The sequence below is a fragment of the Acinonyx jubatus genome, chromosome C2 (assembly GCF_027475565.1).
Source record: "Acinonyx jubatus isolate Ajub_Pintada_27869175 chromosome C2, VMU_Ajub_asm_v1.0, whole genome shotgun sequence".
Classification (NCBI taxonomy): domain Eukaryota; kingdom Metazoa; phylum Chordata; class Mammalia; order Carnivora; family Felidae; genus Acinonyx; species Acinonyx jubatus.
The window spans coordinates 54,757,407-54,776,003 of NC_069384.1; the positions used below are offsets into that span (position 1 = coordinate 54,757,407).

Here is an 18,597-nt window from a genome sequence, read left to right on the forward strand (position 1 = left end):
TAGGCTCTGAAATGGTACTTTGGAAAAGTCACTTTATAAATATTAATTCTTTTAATGTTTATTTATTTTTGAGAGAGAGACAGAGCATGAGCCAGGGAGGAGCAGAGAGAGAAGGAAACACAGAATCCGAAGCAGCCTCCAGGCTAGCTGTCAGCACAGAGCCTGATGTGGGGCTTGAACCCACAAACCATGAAATCGTGACCTGAGCCGAAGTCAGACGCTCAACCAACTGAGCCACCCAAGTGCCGCCAGTTTACAAGTATTTTAGCTGCATACACAATTAAAGCTAATATTTATGTAATGTTTTATATATGTCATCTATTCAATCTTTCAACATCCTTATGAGGTATGTATTATTCCCATTTCATGCATGAGGAAATGGGCATAGAGAGATTATACAACTATCTCAAGTTCATGCTTTTTCTTAACATTTAGGGGTTTGCTTTTCAATCCTCATTAGCTATCGAGGACATTTTAGTAGTGATTCTGAGCAGAGACACATGAGAAAAAACAGGACTATGGTTAGTTCCAGGTCACTAAGGCAAAAAGTGTTTCTTCTCTCTGGCTTGCCTGTGTACAGCCCCATCACAAAACAAAACAAAACAAAACAAAACAAAACAAAACAAAACAAAACAAAACACAAAACAAAACCACAAAATGTCCAAGAAGAGGCAAAAGTTCTCATTTCCTTTGAAACAGGAGTCATACAGACCGTTTAGGTTTTTACTAATAAATGGAAAATCTTTCACAAGTATTTTGCAAAATGTTTTAAAAGAGTAATAGAGGCACTGAAAGTAGAAGCATGAATGTCACCTTCACTCACCACATGAGACCTGGGCCCATGTGCCCATTAGGTCCTTCTAATTGGTGAGTAAACAATAAGAGCTGCTGCTGATTGAGAACTTACTATGTGAGAGGTTTTACCGGTCGCCTAACCTCAACGGTTTCTCACCTTCTCAGCATGTTTCAGGTGGTTAAATCAGCGCTTCTCTTATATCTGGGGCAGCCCTTCCACCTAGCGTTTACTGCATTATTTTGAAATTATATTTTTATCACCCTGATTACTCCATGAATAACCAAGAGCAGCAGCCGTATCACCATCATTGTTGTGTACCTAATACTTGCCACAACGTCTGGTACACCACAGACACTAAATAAGTGTTTGTTAAAAAATATTTGATTTTGGGGTGCCTGGGTGGCTCAGTCGGTTAAGCGTCCGACTTCAGCTCAGGTCACGATCTCATGGTTCATGAGTTCGAGCCCCGTGTCAAGCTCTGTGCTGATAGCTCAGAGCCTGGAGTCTGCTTCGGATTTTGTGTCTCCCTCTCTCTACCCCTCCCCAGCTCGCACTCTGTCTTTCTCAAAAATAAACATTTTTTTAAAAGTTTGATTGTAATCAACAAATATTTTAAAAACTCACGATAGCTTTTTGATTTGAACTTTCAATTATTCCCCACAAAAGAAAAAGTGAAGTTGAGGAAACAATCTCTTTTGGGCCAAACTTTTCCTTGTCTAGGATGTAAAACTCCAACCAATCCTCTTTCCGGTGTCCTCTCATTGCTTTTGTTCCTCCCTCAGATGGGAAGGACTCTGATCACTGGGGCTGGGAAAGCTGATTTCCTACGGCTTGCTTAGCACTTTCAAATCCTCATTATGTGAGACAGTGGGCCTTCCAAAGGTCTGACTGAACTGGTGACAAGCTAATGGCTTACGCTGAAGAATATGAACCAGGTTGTGGCCAGGTCCCTGCATGAAGAGGAGAAACAACCTACTTGCCTCAGGTGAGGTGTGACCAGCAGCAAACAGAAATAAGGGTGTGAGCTGTGACCGAAGCAACCCTGGTGCCCCGAACCTCACCATCCTCAGGGGAACTGCTGGTTCATATTCCTCTTTGCATCCCGGAAGCCTAGAACTTTGCTCAGAACAAAGTTCAATAAAGGCTTTTGGAATACTGAGGGGGCTGGGCTTATGGGGTTTCTATCTTGGTTCCCAGAGCATAATTCTCTTGAGTTGAATTGAGAACACTTGGGATCCAGGAGATGTGGCTGGGGGCATCCTCCATGATCACAAACTGGGGTGTGCAAGAAGTTCCATATTTCTTTATGTTCTCTAAGTCAACTTAATTTTGACTCATAGCCCTCATTCTTCCAAGCTTGTAGGAAATTCAACTTCACTCTTTATTGGGGCTATTCACTTTATAATGGAGTAAACATCTGAAGCCAACAAATGGAGAAATCCCCTTTGATCATCAATCATTTACCAGAGACCAGAGCTGTCCCAAATCTATGGTCCCACTGGGGACACCAATTCTGCTGTTTCATGTTCAGGGTACAAAGCTCTCTAGATGCTAGTCTCCTTGATAAATGCGGGGTCTTTATTTTTTGAGGTGTTTTCACCTCATCCAGGTGGAATGAGGAAGGGGAAGTAAGGACAGTCCTACTACTAGGAACGACCTTAGGCCTCTTTCCAATTGTTAGACCAGGGAAGTGTATTCTCCTTGTCCTTAGTATGAGAAAATGTCCTTCTCTTCCTGCCCACTCAATAACACCTTGACTGGCTCACATTGGAAGAGCCATGGGTTCTTTAGTGGGTACTGGAAGATTCATGTACTTGGCACTGCATACTTCTGTCTAGCCAAAGGCCTTGAAGCAAGGATTAACAAAACCTGTCCAACAGCTTGAAATGAGGGAGAAAGGGAAAACATGGAGAAAATAAAAAGAAGTAATTATTTTAGTTCTTAGTTACCATTTCCTAGAGCAAGGAAAGACATAGAGGCAGAAAAATGCAGAGACCATATGTATTACCTGGGCACCAGGCAGAGGGAATTGGGATTGAGAAGACAACCTGAGGGTTAGTTAGGGTTTCCTGATTGGAGTTGAGATTTATTTAAGCATCACAAGAGCAATGTCTTAGCTGTCTTATTCTAGAGTAGGTGGCAGCAACAAGCAGTGGTCCAGTCTAATGGCACATTGGTAGTGCAGATCGTTTCCCATAGGACATTGAGGAGAAATAGCCATAGCCATAAGCAAAACCAATGATGAGGTTATACTACATGGAGTATGGGGCAGAGACAATAGACCTTTTAAATTTGGGAAGAGAGGAATTCTTAACTGCCTACCCTACCTCAAGTCCTGCTAACCCCTTTTCACTTGTGGCTATCCTATCTCTACCTTTGGGAGTTCAAAAAGTATAATGTAAGGGGCACCTGGGTGGCTCAGTCATTTAAGTATCTGACTTTGGCTCAAGTCATGATCTCACAGTTCGTGGGTTTGAGCCCCGTGTCAGGCTCTGTGCTGAGAGCTCAGAGCCTGGAACCTGCGTTGGATTCTGTGTCTCCCTCCCTCTCTGCCGCTCCCCTGCTTGTGTGCTCTCTCTCAAAATAAATAAACATTAAAAATTTTTTAAAAAAATAATCATGTAAGAAGGGGGCAAGAAGCCAGAGGACAGAGAGATAGACTTTCAGATAAACAGGTGGCAAAATATCTTTGAAAAAAAGAGACAAAAGAGACATTAATAGACAGAAGGAGAAGAAAAGGACAGAAACTAGAGATCTATCTACATCACCCTCCATGGAAATAAGGATAACATAAGGGGATTTGGGGATAGTGACTCAGAATCACTGGTCTGGTGCAATGAGATGGTGGGAGGGGAAACAGGTGCTTGGGATTTGGGGTAGTAGCCTGAGCTGGGGGCAGGGGAGTCTTTAAGACAATTTTTCAGAGACCTCACCTACTTCAGTCCCTACAAGAAGTCACTGTGTCCAAGGTTATTCTAGAGACATCTGGGTCATGAATTCCATGAAGAGTGAGAACAATCAGTGCTAGACTTGTTGGTGTCTGGGATCTGGGCATGGATTTGTGGTAGAGTCTAGGGAGCTGAATATGGGTGGGAGATCCCAGGTCACTTACTATGGGAATCATTTACTGTACTATACTCTCACCCACAGCCATTCCTGAGATGTTCTGGGCCCCTTCTAGGGCCACCAGCTCAAGGAAGATGAAAATGAGTACTCGAAGAAAGAGCTTCATCTTTTATATCCTGGAATAGAACAGGAAATGAAGAGTAAAAAATAAGAAGATGCCTTAGGATTGGGGATATGGATACTCCTGAAAAAATAGGGACTGAAAAGCCTTGCAGCCAGGTTACAGCAGGTTGAGGTCTCAGGAGACAGCTGGAAGAAGAAAAAAAACAGTGGGAAAAAAGTACAATGTCACTGACCAGGCATTGGTAAAGAGGTACAGCATTTGGGCTGGCCTGTTAGAGGGATCCTCATTGATGTGATGGTTGGTGGAAGCCACTTCTGAATAGCCAAAAGATGAACATTGGCTCTAAAGTTCCCCTTCAGGCAGAGCAGTTCCCTTTTCTCCCAAGCTCATTCCTAATGTTTTCAGAAATTCCTACTCAAGCCAGCCCTGTCTTTTGACACAGCTTGCACAACCCCCTCAAGAATCTTCTATAATTCAGGGAAGGAACAACTTGTCCATTAATCTCCCTATGGTCTGAGTTATCAAGCTAAGCTAATGCTCCAGGTTGAGTAAGGTCATCTTCTGGGATCACTACCTTGGATATCATTTGACTTGCATATATGCCATGGGCAGCTCACTGTTCTCTGCTTAGACACAAATGTGAATCTATGTGGAGCCTAAATTGCTAGGCAGAGTCTATTGTTTAGCCTGTTCAAATTTTACTTACATAGGAGCTTGGCATATCTAACTATGAAGCACAGAGCATCCCTTGTCTCAAGCATAAGTATATGATTACAGTTCATTTTGGTTGTCTTTCATATCTTTCCTTCAAGTCTGTAATACTCCAACTATCTCTAGCTTATAATTTTGCTTAGTTTTCATTTCACAGTAGTCAACGGAAAGTGATCCCTCGGTCAGTCTGCAGGAAAACCTCAACTATGATACAGCTGTACAATTATTTCAACAAGGCTTGAAGACAAAGACCTGTAGCATCACAAAGAATTAAAACCATATGATAAAGCATTTATAACAAAACATGAAGCAAAAAGCATCCATCCAAGCCAGTGTACTACAAGACTTTTTACCAAGGCTTCCCTCAAGCCCAGTGCTTTTTGTTCACTGACATGCTTTGTTATTGTCAGATGGTTCTAATTACGTCCTATGGTCATTTTGGTTGCTCCCATCTAAACCATGGTCTGGTCACTGAACTCAGAATTACACAAGGGATGGAGACTTAATGTTCAGTTTCATAGTGGTAATGTTTTTATTGGCCTCAGACATTTTTAGGTATGAGGTGAATCCCAAACAGACAAATTTTTGCACCAGAGCCCATTTTTATCTGAAAGGCTAGCTATGCTTATGATTTACAACCAGGTGGCGGTTTCAGAGGCTCAATATCTGGAAGCTTATTACTTATTACTGCTCAATTACCTCATATACAACCATTATTCCAAAGCAATTAGGCTAGAAGCCAGTCAAAAATTTACCTGTCACAACAAGTTCATAATAGACAAAGAGACCTAAACACTATTATTTTACCTAAACATCCTTATTGATGGGGTTGGTAATATTTTATTCTCTGTGGCACTTATTACTCCCATGCACAAAAGGAACATTATATTAATGCTTTTATACCCTTAAAGATAAGCATTCGGACCATCAGATGGCAGGTGCTTTCTTAAATTTTGTTTCAGTTTTTTAATTGTCATGGCAACTTAGCCAGTCTAATTTCTGATTAGTCACCATTTTAAGACATTAGGTCAATACCCAATAAGTATTGACATTTCCAAACTCAATATGTTTTAAACATATTTGAGCCCGGTTGACCTTTCAAGCTCATATGTTCAGGTGTGCTTTCCTTTGCTGTGTCCAGAAGATGGTACAACCCCAGCTCTATACTTCAATCACCCCTCTGTGCAAGAGGGCTAATGGGTATGGTGAAGAGTGATATAGGATATGCCAGTGGATATGCTAGGTGCAATATACATTGGGCCCTGATAAATTCTATCATTTTTAGGTCTGGGTAATGGTTCATTGTCATTCTAAACAGGCCCAATCCACCATACACTCTGACAGTCTGCATTATCTGAATCAAGAATACTTGGCATTTTTGGGGGACTCAAATCATAAATTTATTTAGAAGGCACTCGAAACCATAGTCCAGCCCTTGGTGCTCATCAGCCTACTTTTGGGGGTCAATGAAGAGAAACAACGCACGGTGAAACTTTCCAACTCTGTTGGTTACAGACTGTTCTGTCATCATATGGCCATCTTCCAGTTGTTCCCTTTAAACATAAGCTGATGGATTTTTAAGTGATCACAGAGATCTACCCTACCAAAGAACCAGACTTACTGGAGGCTGGGGTATAGGAGGTCTCTCCGAATTCCTGTAAAGGTAAGGGCAAGATCCTTGTGAAAAGATCCCATCCACCTTAAATGTGCTCTAATGCCTATGGTGTTTTAGATTATAAAAAGGGAGAGGATTTGGTCAGACTTTTGCCCCCCACATATTACCTAACTCATAGCTGAAGAGCTGTGCTATTTGCTATTCAGCTGAAGAGCTGAAGAGCTGGATTCCCCCATGAGGTTCCTATTCAACTCATTATCTTTTAAGGTGCAGTTTATTTCTTCCTCCATCCTGGGAATTTGTGTAAGTACATGCCTTGCTGCTACCAGCGAGACTCCAGCCTTGATCAGGAAGAATTATTTGGGAGATATTTGGCAGAAATATCCAGGCATAGCCTGACTCACAGTTGCTTGCATTATTCGTAACAATGGGGAAATTTCAAGCCTTTGATTCACTGATATTCTTTAAGAGGATCACTTTGAATTATTTGTCAGGCTATTCACAGATCTCCATTTATTTAGGATCAGCTGCTGCAGATTTATTTTGTTCCTTTGAGGTGATGTTTCTGAGTCTTCATGTTCTTTGTAGTTTTGTGTTGGTGCCTGTGCATTGGAAGAAATAGCCACCTCTCCCAGTTTTTATGGACTGGTTTTGACAGGTTCAGAAGACCTTCACCAATCAGCGCTGATAGAGATTCTGCATATTTCTCAAACCTTTTCTATGGATATGTCTTCTCTGGACTTATGCATGTAAATTCCTAATTTTAGGGATTTCTTGGTTTCTTTTCAGGAGCCCATAATTTCTTGCTCCTTCTGGTGTCCATTCCTCTTTCTTTTTTCCTATAGAGAAATCTCAAGTTCTTGTGGTTTATTTTTTTTCCTCAAGCTTGTGGCACTGTCCTGGGCACAGCAAGCCATCCTTCTCTTTTCCTTTGTTCTTAGCTGCTGGTTTCATCAGTGCTCTGGGTGAGGTGAGACAGAATCCAGCCCTTTGGGCAGCATGCTGAAAGTCCAAGACATTGGATGCACACTTCTCTCCCCGGCCTGCAGGGAGAAATTGCAGGCTAAGGCCATCTCTCTTGATGCTGAGGCTGTGCTGGCTTCGGAGAGGGGCTGATGTGCGAAAAGTGAAGTTGCTCTTATGTGTTTCAATGCAGGTATTAAAGGTTCCATGCTCATCTGGAGTACTGCAACTTCTTAACTGGATTTTAGACTTCTCACGAAGATATTGTGGTGTGTATATCATTCTCAAACTGGTGTCTCTGTGGAGAAATGAGGGCTGAAATTTCCTGTTCCACCATCCTCCTGACCACTCCTTACATTTAAAATTTTATAGGGACTGTGCTCCTACCTTATAAGACCACCCCCTCTCACTGGGGATGAAAAAGCAAAGACAATCAACTCTTTATATACCTTTTTTTTAAATTTAGTTACATAGATTAGCTCTAGTAGGATGTTCAGGGCCAAGATCAATGTTTGTATAAGCATCTTGAAAATTTGGTGTTTTATTCTTTACTTTGTCTAACTATGACATTAATATAGTTGAATATATTTATACTCTGTCCAGATAAGGAAGTAACTTATTCTTAAGTAGTCTGACTGATATCCCTCCCAGCATGAGAAAGAAAGAAGATGGCTACCTGACTTAAGTGTCCATTCTGGACTTCTCCCTCTGTCCACCTAAAATGAAATTTTGATGCCTGATATTTCACAGATACTTTGCTTCCTTCTGAAGCAGACAGATTGAAAACAGACTGCCTATAGATGTTAGCAGATATAGGGGGACCTGGGTAGCCCAGTCAGTTGAACATCCAACTCTTGATTTTGGCTCAGGTCATGATCCCAGCGTTGTGGGATTGAACCCCACCTTGGGCTCTGTGCTGACAGCATGGAGCCTGCTTGGGATTCTTTCTCCTTCTCTTTCTGCCCCTCCCCCATTTGCAGACTGGTGGGCATGTGCCCTCTCCCTCTCTCTCTCAAAATAAATAAATAAACATTAAAAAACTTCTATTTTGAAACAGTTTGGACTTACAGAAAAGTTACAAAAATAATAAAGTTCTCCTACACCCTTCATTCAGGTTCCTCAAATATTAACATCTTGTATAATCAGAATTATGAAAACTAAGAAATAAACATTGATAGAATACTATTAAACTACAGATTATTTTTCCTCAGATTTTTCCAGTTTTGTTTGTTTGTTTATTTGTTGTTGTTGTTAATATCCTGTTTTTCTAAGGATCCAGTCTAGAATCCCATACTATATTTGTCATGCCACCTTAGTATCCTTCAGTTTGTGACAATTCCTCAGCCCTTTTTTACTTTGACACTGCTAAGACTACAGGCCAATTCTTTTGATCACCATCCCTCAATTTGGGGTTGTCTGATGCTTTCTCATGATTAGACAGAGGTTATGCATTTTTGGCAAGAATACCACAGAAGTAATGTACACGTCACTGTATCTTGTCAGGGTGTACTGGTGATGTTCACTTTAATCACTGAGTTAAGGTGATGTCTTCCAGGTTTATCTGCTGTACAGTCATGATTTTTCCCTTTGTAACTAATAGTATTTGAGGGGAAATACTTTGAGACTACAGAAACAGTCCAGCTTCTTCTTATGGCTGTACCTGCCCCAGGTAAACAACAGCATAAATTCCATTTCTCCCTCAGAAGATGTTGCTCCTCGGATTTGGGCTAGTTTTTCTGTTCTGCCCTCCAGTGGGTTCCAAAAAAAGGCATGAACTTGCCATCTGTCCACTCTTTGTCTTATTGTAGGTGTGAGAGTGATGTTCATTCTAGTTCTCTATAAGTCAAAACCAGAATGCTATATCCTTTCTTCTTTTTATAAGAAAAAGATTAGCCTCTAGGGTGTAATTTTCAACTTATGCAAGAGTTTAGGGGAGCCATTGCTTATTTAGAAAAAAAGTAAAAGAGATTTAAATACTTTTTGACTGCTATCTGCTTTTATCATGAGAAATGGTGTAAAGTGGAAAGAGTACTGGATTGGGAAATTAAAGATCTGACTGCTGGTGTTTGCTTTCCCACTAGCAATCTCTTTGACCTTGATCAAACCCCTCACCCTCCAATTATCACCTGAAAAAAGATACAGGATGGACTGGATGGTGGCTGGGAGGCTTCCTGGGTACACAGTTTTCCATGATAATAGCTCACGTGCTTCTGATAGCCCCAAGGTAGTACCACTTAATGAGTGTTTTCTATGTGCCAATCACTGTGCTAGGTATTTAGCACAGGAACCTCATTTAATCATTAAGACAACCCTATGAGGAAGGTAATATTTTCTCCATTTTACAGAAAAGGGAACTCAGATTCCTAGAGTAGGTTTTGAAAAAAAGACGAGATGTGAAGGTCCATCTGTCTAATTAAAGCCAATGCTCTGTACACAGTATGTGCTTCCTATCTCTGAAATAAAACACTAAAATAGAGTAGTCAGTCTAGGATCTTGTTTGTACTTCATTCAAATTCAAGAGCATGCAATGATATATAAGAACAGATATGAAACTCCTATACTGTGTAAAATTCTATCCTAAGCACTCGGAAAGATGGATATGACATGGTATTTGCTGTGCATAAAACTCAAAATATAGTAGGAGAAATGAGATATAATACACAAAGAGATAATCAACAATTATAGGAGGCAATCCACAAGTGCAAAATGAAGGTGTAGACAGATATTGGAAACAAGAGGAAGTCGTGGTCATTGTGGGCTGAGGTTGGTCATAAACAGCTTCAGTAGGGATGAGGTTTTTGCTCCTGGCCTTCAAGGGCAGGTAGGCTTTCTATAGACGGGTTGGGTTTGGGGGGATGGAAAAGTGGGCTGTGGCAGTGGGGTGGTAGTTGGGATAGAGGAAATGGATTATACAAAAGTATAGAGGAAAAAGAAGTACAGAGAGTGGATTAGGGCTACCAGGAATAGACACATTTGAGTAGAATGAAGGTCCTCAGAGGATCAGCAGCAGCAAATAAGGTTGGAAGAGTAGACTGGAGTTGCTTTTGGGGGACACTGGAGCAAAGCTGAGGATGGTAAGCTTGGTCCACAGGCAATGGAATGGGTGGGGGGCAGTGAAATTTTTTTGAGTGATTTGAAAAGAGGTGATTTCAGGAGAGAACCTTGTGCAGATGGGCACAGTGGGTTGCAGCAGGTAGGGCAGGATTAGAAAGAGCAGAGGCTAATATGGAGGTCCATGTTGGGACACAGCCTGGCGTAGGGGAAAGGCAGCTTCAGAATCACACAGAACAGGATTAGAGTCTCTCAACTCTGACTTCCCAGCTGTGTTACTTTGGGCAGATTTCTCAGTGGCCCTCAGCCTCAGTTGCTACTGCAAAATGTAGATAATACCTTTACCACAGAAATGTTTATTGACCCATTCAAAACATTTGCTGAGTGCCCCCATGTGTCAGGTAAGGAATAGAGAGGTATCAGGGGTCATCCCAACATATTTGGCCTGAATAATGAGTACAGTGCATCTGCCATTCTTGTGACATTTAAACGATATACTGTGTGTAAAACTCCTGTCATAGTGCTTTGTAAATAGTGGCATGTCAGTATGTGCTAACTCTCCTCAAAAAACTAAGGGCCTGGGCTTAGTTTGTGGCAATGCAATATAAATGAAGCCATCAGCATGAGCTTTCATCAACAGAGAGAGCAGTCAGAGCTAAACTATATGATTATCTAGAATATGTAAGTTCTATGAAGGTTCTAAATGCCTTGTACTCCCTTAGGTATAAGAGGGTGGAGGAGGGACAGATTTATTACTGGTAATTATGTCTGTCAGAATTATAACAAGAGATAGATGCACACCCAAGCTGAGTAACTGAGGAGAATCCAATGAAATGTCAGGAGAAGGAACAGATCCTGAAACCAGGCGAGAGAACAACATAGAAATTAACCCCCTGACAGTAACTCTGGCTTTGGTAAAACACAATGACCCAGTGTGGAAGGAACCTAGCTATATATTCTTTTCCCCAATGGAAACTAAAACCAAAAACATTAGCTACCACTCAGGGCTCTCCATAAAACTTAACGAGGAGAAAAAAGGAAGACAAGAAACAATTAACTAATGTAAAACATAACTTCTAATTTCTCTGCCTCTGTAGCTGGGTCACAGGCTGTGGTTGACAGCTACAGAGTCTTTCCTCCACTACCCATTCCGTGGTCTCTGCCCTCTCACAGAACCTCAGCAGAGGCTAATAACACCAAAGACACAAAACACAGAGAGAGGAAGGGACTGTCTTTACTATTGGTAAAGCAGGGATGTTACAGGTAAAGGGGACTTGAGAAGTCATGGCTTGAAGGAAAGGAGGTGGAGGTTTCCTGGTGGGGGTCATGGTTTTACTGCCTTCATGGTCCCCAGACTCAGATCTCACCTCCTTCACTTAGATGAGGAGGCAGCAATGGGCAGTGTACACCCTACAGGATTGCACTGCTGGAGCAGACATCCCAGGAGCCACAGGCTTGGGCACAGGAGCAAGCCTTCCCCAATTATCTTTTGCCTCCTCCCTTTGGGTGGGGCAGAAACATCATGGGGTTAGATTGGAAGGGGGAAATGGAAGACGCAGAAGAGGAAGGAAGTGATATGGCAGGGTACTGGATGAAAGAAAAGATTGGAGTGGGGCAGTTAAAGAAGATGGAAAGAAGTGGAAAGACATCATCCCTTGGGAGGGATGGATGAAAATGATGGATATAGGCGTTATGATCCAACCCAGTGACATTATAATACTGAGTTTGGAGATAATCTGCTGGTACAGTAATGTGTTGGCAGCCTGAGTGCAGGTATGAGAAAGGGCATGGGATGAGCAAGCATGCCCATCTTCATGTAATTATTTGCATGAGAGGCAGGAGGACAGGTTTTTTCATTAGTGATGCTGCTACAAAAGAGCTATTTCATGCAGTCTGAGGGTTTACGTTATGTAGGAGAGACAAAGAGCTAGGACAGGATGCACACTGGCTAGCCCCCTGCCCCCAATCCCACATCACCCTTCTGTTTATGCAAAGGAGTCAGCGTATCCAGGATTGAGCCACTTAATAGTTGTGTCCTGCTGGATAAATTACAGAGTTTGTCGAAGCCTCAGTTTTCTCTTCTGTATAATGGAAATAGCAGTATTACCTTATAAAGTTGTAGCGAGCAGTTAATAAAATAATAACAGAATGCCTAACAGTGCCTAGCACATGCTAAGTGCTAAAGAATGTTAGATGTAGGCTTCATCACTGACTCACTAGCAGCTCTAAGAACCCATAGGCATGGAGAAGGTAGGGAGTTTGGGGATGAATCTTCCAGTTAGAAGTTGCCATTTGGAGATGGGCTAGGAAATGGAGTAGAGTCAAATAGCAGGATTGAGAATTTGGGATATAACTGCCCCCACCCCCATTGCTACCTCCATTATAAGTCAGCCAGCTCACCCAGAGCTGCTCTTACTTTTTCATATGCTGAAGAATCAGCAGCACTGAGAACACCTGAGCTCATGAGTTGGAAGGCGGGATGAGGAGCAGGTGAGCAGAAGGCTTCATCCTGACGGAAGACAGCATCCTGCCATGAGAAAAAATTGGAGAGAAGATGAAAAAAATTTGGGGGTCTAGAGGGGAGAGGTGGGAAAGGACTGTAGGGAAGCAGCTGGACTAGGGAGAGGCAGAGATGTCAGGGAAGAGAGCTATGCATCAGGCTCACACAGCCAGGTTTAAGGAAGGGCTGCCAAGGTTGGGAGGGCAAGGATGTTTTTCAACATGGCAGCATGTGATGAGGGTATTCCCTCCCCTCCACCAACAAACAGAGGCAGTAAAGGCAGCTGGAAAGGGTCAAGCTTTCAGGAAGAAGCTGAAAAAATCTCCATTGTGTCCGGAGAACAACCAGCTGCCTTTTCTCTGATTCTCTGCTGGGGAAGTCTTTCCATCTTTCTCTTTTCCCCACCCCACTCTTTTTGGCAGTCCCACAAGCCTGGCCACTGGCTTGTCAGGAATTGCCAAGTTTGTTGACATCTCTCATTATAGACCTTTTGTTCACTCCTTCAACAGGAAGAGACAGAAAGATGTGATCTTAGGACTCTAGTTGTCATCTACTCAAACTATTACATTATCCTTGACTAATTCCATCCGTGGGACACTAACAAAAATCCCAACTGGTAGAAGCTTAGAATTGGAATGGAACCTCCATGAATGCAGTAATTTTTGCCTATTTTAGCCACCACTGAATCCCACTGCCAATCACACAGCAGAACTCAATAAATTCTCATAAAAATGAATGAATACAAACGTTGATTATTTACTTATGAAGAAATGAGATTCTACACTTTGTTCAGATTCTCTGTTCTGGCAGCTTCAGATTATTTCCCTCTTTCTTCTTTACCATCCTTGTGGTTTCTCCTCAAAGATCACAAGATGGTTGACTAACTTCATGGTCACAGCTCCAGATCTCACCTCACACCCAAATCCAAAGCAACAAAATTGTCATGGACACTTTTGAGTCTCTGTTTTTCATCTAGGAAGCAAACTCTTTTTCAAAAGACCCAAGAAGAGTTCTCTTCCGTCTTCTTGGACAGATATGGGTCACATTCCCCAACTCCACCCCATGCAAAGGTGTCTAGGAAAGAGAATACTTGGCCAAGAGGAGTAGAAGTTTCATTATTGACTTAAACAATAATTTATCCTTCAGGACTGGGAACATTACCATTCTGAATGAAACCAGGATGATGTTCACACAGAGGAAGGGGAAATTGGCTACTCAGTGGGCAACCATATCAGCCAGTACAACAAAATCCACTTCTGCTTCTACTGTTGCTAACCTCTCTGACTTCCACCTTCATTCTCTGACTTTCTCTTTAGAAGACATACCCTCTGATATTTCTTCTACAGGCACCTTGAGCATGAGACCCAAGGGCCAATGAAACAATGTCTGTCCCTCAGTGACCAATGCTGAGGTACAGGAAGCTGGATAGAAAGCAAGAAAGGGAGCTGACTCAAACTTGATAGTAGGCTAATTTGTTTGTCCATTGCAACTCCTCCATGGGCCAGGTTCTGTTCTAAGCAATGTGGATTCAATGATATCCAAGTTAGACAAAATGTCATCTTTCATGGATTACATGTTTCAAGGGGGAAGATAATATACTAACAGATGAATACATATTTTGAAGCCAGGACTAGAAAGCATTAAAAAAAAATAAAGGACAGGGGTGCCTGGGTGGCTCAGTTGGTTGAGCTTCTGACTTCGGCTCAGGTCATGATCTCACGGGCTGTGAGTTCACGCCCCATGTCAGGCTCTGTGCTGACAGCTCAGAGCCTGGAGCCTGCTTCGGATTCTGTATCTCCCTCTCTCTCTGACCCTCCCCCATTCATGCTCGGTCTCTCTCTGTCTCAAAAATAAATAAACATTAAAAAATATTTAAAAAACAACAAGAAAATAAAGGACAAGATATAGAGCATTCTGGAAAGCTTCTCTGAAATAGATTGACCTTGTGTGTGAAGAACCATGTAACTATGGCAAAGGAGGGACATGAAGTGGAAAGGCCTAAGGAGGGAGGGTGACCATTGCTTATAGGAACACCAAGAACTCAGATGTGGCCAGGGTAAAGGATCCAAAATGAAGTTGGAAGTATAGCCAATGGCTAGATGCAGATAATGTTGGCCATGATAAACATTTGGGATTTTATTTTCTGTGTAATGAGAAGTCACTAGAATGTGTAATTTGGGCAAAAATTTGACATAATTTTCATTTATATTTTAAAAGACTCATTCTTCTTGCCATAAGTAGGGGTACTAAGTTATTATTACACTGATTAATAGCACACAATTGAACAAACATTTATAACAAATTTTGAAAAGTAATAAACACCAATGGTATATTTTAGAAATGTATTTCTTAAATGAGAGAAATGGAGCTGTTTTTTCTTTCAGTAATGTATTTATCCATGAATAAATAATCCTAGAGAGATGAAATTTAGAGCCAATATATTTCTTTTTCTTTTCATATTTATAAGCTTTGAGATAATTTCTTCATAATTAAGTATGTAGGAAGGGAAAATTTTTATTGTAGTAATATTCAATTTGTTTGAATTCCTTTTGAGTTACTTGTTAAAAGTCATACTGAAGCTTATTATTAAAATTATTTTTGGTGGTCTACCAATCGATAACTGGATGATACCCTCTTTCAATATTGTGTCAAACAGTGAAAGTCCTGCAACTTGTGAAAGGACTTGTTACCCAGTCACTGGATCACTCAACATTGGTGCCAGTATTTTGGACCATTCCATTCTGCAGATATTTATATCCCAGGATGATGAATTATGGTAAGGTTCAATGGCAGATAAATGCTGTATTTTTGTTTTGTTATGGGGGAGAAAGACAATGGCAAATTCATCACTTTGATCAAAATAGATCTCTGACACATAAGTTTAGGAAACAGTATATACACAAGCCAGAAATCTAGAAATTTATTCTTTTAAAACCATTCTTACCTGCCTCCACCTTGGAAAATCTGCTTGCACTTAGTTTGGAACCCACTCTTCTATTCAGTGAGCCTCATAGGAGCATGCATGCTATTTACTTTCTCTGTGCCAAGCAAAATGTCTGGCATAATCATTGTCCTTTTGTTAAACAATGAGGGAACTAGGAGGCTGGAATATTAATCTCAAATTTCCCAGTCTCCCCATATTTTTACTAATCCTTGCTGAGATGGAGTAATTGGGACCCTGGAGAAATTTTCTGGCTAGAGGAATTCTAAGCCCAGGGCAGTAATATCAAAAATACAAACACAGAGAGATGCAAAGAGTTGTCTTTACTACCCAAGAAGCAGGCTGTAACAAATGCAAGGGACAGTTTGAGTCAGGTTTCCTGTTTGATGTGTAGTTTCATTACTGTGATGGTCACACAGTTGGGTTCTCATCCTCCTCCCCCTCAGGTCAGGTGGCAGCAGCGGGAAGTGGTCCAGTCTATAGTGCTGCACTGGCAGTGGCATGTGGTTTCTCCCTGGATATCCCAGGAACCACAGCCATAGCCACAAGCACAGCTGGTGACAACCATTCCTATATGGACACATGAGACACAGATGTCAGAATCCTTGGATTTTGAGAGGAGGGAGGTGTACACTTACCATTTTTCATATCTGTGCAGCCCAGGCATAGATCTAAGTTTTGTGGGACTGCAAACTAATTTGATTTTGAGAGCCCTCTTTAAGGAAAAAAATTTAAAAATCACTAAAACAAACTTAGGTATATGGCCATGGAAGAGGTCTGTGAAAATGAGGGGCCTGGGCATTTCTTTCCTTAGATTCATGATATATTTATCTGTGTGCTGGCCCTACTCACCAGACAAGGGAATAGATTGGGAAAGGGAGATGAAGGACAGGGGGAATGGTAGGTAACAGATCATAACAGGACAAGGAGGGGAGGGAGCGCTGACATGTGAGCTCATGAAAGGGAGGTGGGAAGGGGAGAGACATAAACCCAAGAGCCCTCAGTAGCATCATTAAGGGAAATAAGAATGGGTAAGAGATCACTGGGAACCAGAGGTTACAACTCACCTCCAGGCTAATACAATCATGAGGCAAGGAAAGGTATAGGTGCTGGGGGATGGATGGGGTGGGCACAGGGCATCTTACTCACCATTCCTCCTCATGAAGTTACTTAGCTGCAGGGCAGGAAGACAGTTTGCCTGAGCTAAAGATACTGGTACATGAAATCTACTTTGCTGGGGCAGGATTTATTTTTTTTTAATTTTTTTTTTAACATTTATTTATTTTTGAGACAGAGAGAGACAGAGCATGAACGGGGGAGGGTCAGAGAGAGAGGGAGACACAGAATCTGAAACAGGCTCCAGGCTCTGAGAGGTCAGCACACAGCCCGATGTGGGGCTTGAACTCATGGACCCCAAGATCATGACCTGAGCCTAAGTCGGATGCTTAACCGACTGAGCCACCCAGGCGCCCCTACTGAGGCAGGATTTAATTCTGAACAGGAGAGAAGGGGTATTGCCCATGATAGCTGTCTCCGATAGTCCCCTTCCAAATCTCCTTTTACCTCAGAAGTGTCACTGTGTCCATAATCATGCTACTCACTAGGTTTTAAAGTTCAGTTTTCTCATTTATAAAATGAAAGTAATAGTTGTACTTATTTCATAAAGTGAAAATTGAGGTTATCTATGTAAATTTTTGCACTATACCTCGTTTGTAATGAGTGTCCGTAAATTATAATTATATTCCTCCTCATTACCATCATCATCAAGCTTATTATCATCAGAGAAACCTCAAATTTTAGCCAGCAGTCCAAAAATGATATGCGCGCAGAAAAAGCCCTGGGCAGGAAGATTAAGCTTGAGTGGACTTAATAGAAGCTGGGATCTAGGGATGGGACCAAGAAGAAGTTGGGTTTAGGAATAGGTGGCATGATCAGGGGTTCTCTCCCACTCTCTGCCCTCAGTCAGTTACCTAAGCCAGTGAGAGCTTCCTTTATCTTTGTGTCCACGATGGAGTCCAAGGAACACTGAGCATACCTTGGGATCATCAGCTGGAGAAGGAGGATGAGAATGAGAAGGAAGTAAGACGTAAGCTTCATCCTGTAGAACAGCAATGTCCTGGGGCTGGGAGGAAAGATAGAAAGCTGAGATCTCTGAGCTCCAGTATGGTCGAGAAGGAAGGGAACACGTGAACAGTCTCAAGAGAGAACAGATAGGAGAAAATCAGTGCCAGTATGGAAGACTCTGGATCTCTCCAAGCTGTTTGAAGAACCAGGGAGGGTGGCTGCAGAGCAAATTAACTCACAGATGAGTTCAGAAGAGGTCTACAAAGACTGGCCAGGAAAGGATGTTTTATACCTTATGGTAACTGACTTAGGCACCCCTCAACACATAAGAAAGCGCAGACAAACAAACACACTCCCCAGTACACTTTCAAAGAACTGCTTGCTTGAGTGTGACACACAACTGTGATAAACTTCAGTGCATCCATGATAAGCAACAGCTGCCTTTGTTCTGGTTCTCTGCCAAGGGGAGTCCTTCTGCCTTTCTATTCTTCCCTTTCCTTTCTTCTTGGCAACCTGATAAGGCCAGCACCTGAGCCTTCTGTTAACTGCCCCATGTTATAGGTCTCTTGTTTGATCTTTCATCAGCAAGAGGTGATTTTATGGTCTTCTGAGTGAGAGCCCTATATGTCACCTGTTTAGACATCATTTTATTGCCCTGGCTAATCCCATTTGTAGACAAGTAACAGAAACATGATTAGCACTGGTTTGCAAACAAGGAAGCGTACTATTTACTTAACCAGAAGCATAATGTTTGATTGAAGGTTCT

General features: G+C 41.9%; 1 protein-coding gene across 1 annotated transcript; it reads right to left on the reverse strand.

Annotated features, from left to right (window-relative positions):
- Positions 1–15,312: 15,312 nt before the first annotated feature.
- On the reverse strand, positions 15,313–18,018 carry RETNLB (resistin like beta). The gene is given in 3 exon segments (XM_015069159.2): positions 15,313–16,339; positions 16,944–17,019; positions 17,738–18,018. Coding segments are annotated over 3 exon segments (333 nt in total). The 5' UTR covers positions 17,865–18,018; the 3' UTR covers positions 15,313–16,209.
- Between the last annotated feature and the right edge of the window lie 579 nt (positions 18,019–18,597).